At 58.3% G+C, this 5,057-nt stretch overlaps 1 protein-coding gene across 1 annotated transcript; it reads left to right on the top strand.

Moving 5' to 3' along the window:
• Window positions 1-208: 208 nt before the first annotated feature.
• On the top strand, window positions 209-5,054 carry LOC103460114 (G patch domain-containing protein 1). Its single transcript, XM_017303115.1, has 14 exons — window positions 209-340; window positions 473-715; window positions 788-935; window positions 1,529-1,608; window positions 1,677-1,893; window positions 2,297-2,572; window positions 2,695-2,900; window positions 2,965-3,080; window positions 3,149-3,237; window positions 3,687-3,814; window positions 3,886-4,234; window positions 4,601-4,698; window positions 4,772-4,887; window positions 4,970-5,054. Exons 1-14 carry the CDS (start codon window positions 224-226, stop codon window positions 5,001-5,003), a joined length of 2,217 nt encoding a protein of 738 aa, XP_017158604.1. The 5' UTR covers window positions 209-223; the 3' UTR covers window positions 5,004-5,054.
• Window positions 5,055-5,057: the final 3 nt, after the last annotated feature.

Genomic DNA, 5,057 nt, shown 5'->3' with positions numbered 1-5,057 from the left:
GCCACCTGTGTTAACGGTTGCCGGTTCTATTCCCAGGTCGTCCGTCGGCGTGGAGCTGCTGACCCGGATGGGATGGAAGGAGGGTCAGGGCGTCGGGCCGCGCCTGAAGAGGAAACCCCGGCGCCAGATGCCAGGTGCGCACAGAACCCCGCGGTTCTGATGGACATGTTCAGGAGGTCCAATCAGAACCGGCTGGTCCTGATGCAATAAGGATACAATAAGGATGGATACTGAACATCCATCATCCCTCCCTCCTCCCTTAATGTTCTTCTTTATCTTACTGACAGTTTGTAAAGCCTACAGCTGTGCGCCGCCCCCTGCTGGTTCGGAAGAGTCAGAGGTAAAGTGTTCTGCAGTCTTGGACCAGAACCCATGGAGGTTCTGGAGGTTCTGGAGTTCCTTCCGTTCGTGTCTTTCTCCTTCCTCTCTTGTTTCCTCCAGCCTGTTCTCTTCCTGGTCTGTTTCTGCTCAGGAGGACGACGAGGAGTTTGCTCCAGAGGACGTGACCTTTGCCCCTAAGGATGTGAGTCCGGTGGACTTCAGCCCGCGGCTGGGGGTGCAGGGCCTGGGGTACCGCGGTCTGGACCCGGGCCTGGCGCTGCCGGGCCTGGACGCGGACCGCCACGTCCACCTGTTCCGTCCCCAGTCCGAGTCCCGGAGCCGGCTGTTTGGAGACCGACCCAGGGGGTCCAGGAGGGGAGGGGTCGCCGGTCAGGTGGGCTTCAAGCCTCCTCAGGCTTTAGCAGGTCGGGACCCGGCTGGTGTTCACATGACCTTTGACCTGCAGGCGTTTGGTGTGGGAGCGCTGGAGGACGAGGACGAAGACGTCTATCACAGAGACTCTATGTCCAGATACGACACGGTGCTGAGAGACGAGGAGCCTGGAGACGGACTGTACGGCTGGACGGCTCCGCAGCAGTACACCTGGAGGACAGGTGAGGGACAGGAGGACAGGTGAGGGACAGGAGGACAGGTGAGGGGACAGGAGGACAGGTGAGGGACAGGAGGACAGGTGAGGGGACAGGTGAGGGACAGGAGGACAGGTGAGGGACAGGAGGACAGGTGAGGGACAGGAGGACAGGTGAGGGGGAGGAGGACAGGTGGGACAGGAGGACAGGTGAGGGACAGGAGGACAGGTGAGGGACAGGTGAGGGGACAGGAGGACAGGTGAGCTGAATCTTTTTGGTTCCCGACCTGATAGTTAACAGATGCAGCATCTGGGCGACAGGAATGTAGATATTGAGTATAGATTGGCCGCCACCGGGATCTGAGCCAGTCAGACTGATAATCAGGTTAAAGTTTGGCTCCAGAAAGTGTTGACCTGTTTATGACCTGTTTAAGCCACGATTAACAACAAGTTCAGGTTTTAAAGAACATGAATCAGAATTTATTAACAATCACGAAGTTTATCCTGATGAATGATGCGGCGCTGCAGGGGTTAAACACGAAGGCCGGGGTCCACAGGGTCAACACCGTTATAGATGATGAGCTGTGACGTAAATGGCCGCTGCTCTCACTCTGTTGGCAGACAGAACCAGAGACGCGGCGTACCTGGGGAAGATCCTGGACGGGTTCACTCTGGCCCAGAAGCCTCTGCAGCAGAAGACGGTCAGCCTGCTTCCCGCCGCCGTCTCTTCGTGGAGGACACTCCTCCTGACTGCTCTGTCCCTCCGCAGGTCTTCCCTCCACCAAACCTCCCCAGAGACTACCGGCCCGTCCATTTCTTCCGTCCTCCAGTGGACGTGTCCAGGCTGTGTGGGGTCAGCCCGGCGCTGGCCGAGGCCCTCAGGAGCTCCAGGGGTCACATGGTGAAGGAGGAGGCGCAGCAGGGCGGCCGCCACCAGCTGGACTCTGGCCAGAGGGGGGCGCTGCTGGGAGAGGACGCCCTGCAAGGTGAGGCACGCGGCGCTCCTGTAAAACCAGCAGGGGGCAGCGCAGGACCAGGCCACGAACTGAGAGCAAATAAAAGTTCTGATGAATGAAAACATAAAACCTAAAAGCCTGAGAAGTGAAGAAAGGAGCGATGACATGTTTCTGCAGGGTGAGAGGAAAAGCTGATCAGGAACCGGATCCGGATCCTGCTGGCACTCAATGGGCCACAATTAATTAGCTCTATATTGATTGACATCACAGGTCAGGGTGATGTCATCACAGGTCAGGGTGATGTCATCACAGGTCAGAGTGATGTCATCACACGGTCAGGGTGATGTCATCACAGGTCAGGGTGATGTCATCGCACCGTTGCCCTGTGTTGGGTTTGATGATCCGTAAACTTCCCGTCTCTGACCCGGTTCAGGTTCTGGTTCTGGTTCTGGTTCTGTCATGGACCTGCTGCGACCTGAGGACCGCCAGCGCCTGCTCAGCCTTCGGACCGCCACGGCCCGGAAGCCCTCCCAGGACGCGTCCCAGGCTCCGCCCCTCTCCGGCCTCCAGCAGGAGGCGCTGGCGGCCTGGAGAGGCTCCTCCTCTTCCTCCTCCTCTTCCTCGCAGAGCTTCAAGCCGTTTGAGAAAACGCCGGGGAAGCAGGCGCGCTATGAGCGCTACCTGAGCCGCCTGCAGCAGGGCGACACAGGTAGGAGGAAGTGATGTCAGAACCGAGCGCGGCTCCCTGGGGAACCTGTTGACCTGAGTCAGCCAGCAGGTTCTGGCGGTTCTGAGTCGGAACCGGCCTGAACAGGGTCCCGTGTCCCGCAGGCGCCCTGGAGCAGAATCTGGACCCGGCCATGACGGAGTGGGAGCGCGGCCGCGAGCGCGAGGAGTTCCTCAGGGCGTCCATCTTGTACCGGCCGTCTTCCTCCTCGCTGTCGTCCCGCTTCACCCGCGCCCAGCAGCCGGACGCCGGGGACATCGGGGACACCAGGGACACTGGGGACACTGGGGACGCCGGCCACGACCAGCAGGTAGGGCACCGCTCTTCCTCAGCTCCTCTTCCTCTTCCCCCTCACCGCTCTGTCTGGTTGCCAGGGCGACGGCCAGCAGGCGGCTAGCAGGACGTTTGGGAAGCTGACCAGAGAGACTCTGGAGTGGCATCCGGACCGGCTGCTGTGCAAGAGGTTCAACGTCCCCGACCCGTATCCCGGGTAAGAGCCGGACTGGAACCGGACCAGAACCAGACTGGAGCGGAGCTCTGACTCTCATTGGTCCCCAGGTCGGCGCTGGTCGGGCTACCGAAGGTCAAAAGGGACAAGTTCTCCGTCTTTGACTTCCTGACGGTCTCGGAGCGCCAGGAGGTGCCAGGTGGGTCCGGCCGGTCTGGAACCGGATCTCTGACGCCTCAGAGCCGGTTCTCGATCCGAATGCGGCGCTGATCCGTCAGGGAGCCTCAGACGGTTTTCTGTGACGTGGTGTGGCAGGATCAGAACCCAGTAGAACCGGCTTCAGCTGCAGCACCAGGCATGTCTGGAGTTTGACTAGGCCACTCCAATCCCATCATATCCATGATTGCTCGTCCTGACCTTTGACCCCAGTCTCAGGCTGTTGAGTCCGTCTTCCCACAGCATGATGCTGCCAAGCAGATCTGCTCTTTAGTAATTGTTTTTTATTGAGGAGGCTGAAAACAGCTCCCTGCCACACTTTTCAGATATTTCTCAGTGAAATGACCCGTCAGTCACAGAAACCCGATCAGAACTCTGGGCCGGGTCCAAGTTCACAGGGTGCCGACACTTTGTCCTGTTGTGGCTCTGCAGCTCCTCCAAAGCCTCTGGAGGAGAAAAAGTCCAGGTGGGACGTCTCCAAGGAAACGGGCCACACCCAGAACCAAGCCGGGTCCGAACCCGCCGGGCCGGCGCCAGATCACCGGCCGTCTCCTCCTCAGGTCCGACTGCTTCTGCTCCTGGTTCTGGTTCTGCTCCTGGTTCTGGACCTTAACCTCTGCTTCTCCTGCAGGCGCCGCCAGCAGAGCCGAACACAGCCAAGGAGGAAGAGGAGGAGGAGGAAGAGCGGCCGCCTATGGATCTGTTCAGAGCCATCTTCATCAGCTCCTCTGAGGAGAAGTCCTCCTCTTCATCAGAGGAAGACGGTGATGAAGACGATGAGGCAAAGGGAGACGAAGAACCGGTGAAGCTGTTTGGCATTTCCTCTTCCTCCTCCAGCCGACCTGCAGGTCCTGTCCTCTCGTCCTTGGTGGATTTTCCCAGCATGCCTTTGGCTCTCAGCTCCTCTTCCTCCCAGATGCCGAGCCGGGAGGAAGAGGAGGAGTTTGGACCCAAGCTGCCGCCTCCTTCAGCAGCTGACGGTGAGAAATCCTTTTGTCTCCATGGCAACCATTCAGCTGCTAAACGCCTGCCCTAGCCCCGCCTCCTCCAGACTAGCCAGCAGCAATTAGCAAACAGCTGCTGCTCAGAGCAACGCTGGTAAAAACGTTAAAGGGTTAACAGAGGAGCCATGTTGGGACAACTTCCTGGAGGCGGAGCTTCAGGAAGAGCAGGAGCTTCTTAAAGAGACAGAGGCCCAATTTCAAGATGTTAAAACAGGAAGTAATATTTGATATATAAAGAACTTTTATAAGTGACAGTAAAATAGTTGTTCAAAGACAGAACTATGTGCTGGGAAACAGAACACTGCCCCTTTAAAACGTCTTGCCTGTTGTTCTCCTGTTCAGCCACAGGAGGCGCCATCGCCGCCTCCCACAGGAGCAGCAGGAGGAGCAAAGAGAAGAAGCAGAAGAAGAAGCAGCAGAAACACAGGAAGGAGAAGAAGGTAGAGGGTGATGAAGGACGGAGGGTGTCGGCTCCCGCTGGCCCCGCCTCAACTTCTCTCTCTGTTTCTGCAGAAGAAGAAACACAGGAAGCACAAGGCCAAGCAGCAGAAGAAGAGTCGGGAGGAGGAGTCCAGCAGCTCAGAGGACGGCGAAGGCGTTCAGCCGTCCACAGGTGACCTGCTGAGAAGGTCAGAGGTCACAGAGAGCTTCAGGGTTCTGTCGGGTCAGCCCGCCTTGTTCTAACCAGACCTGTCTTTGACCCGGTTCCAGGCTGAAGAGCATCCGGACCCCGAACACCTGGTGACCCGCAGAGCCTCTCTTCTTCTGCTGTCTAATAAACACCTGAATCATCTGAGTG

Source organism: Poecilia reticulata, unplaced genomic scaffold (assembly GCF_000633615.1).
Source record: "Poecilia reticulata strain Guanapo unplaced genomic scaffold, Guppy_female_1.0+MT scaffold_181, whole genome shotgun sequence".
NCBI classification, from domain to species: domain Eukaryota; kingdom Metazoa; phylum Chordata; class Actinopteri; order Cyprinodontiformes; family Poeciliidae; genus Poecilia; species Poecilia reticulata.
The sequence above is the reverse complement of the archived record's forward strand: the minus strand, read 5'-3'. Positions and strand labels throughout refer to the sequence as shown.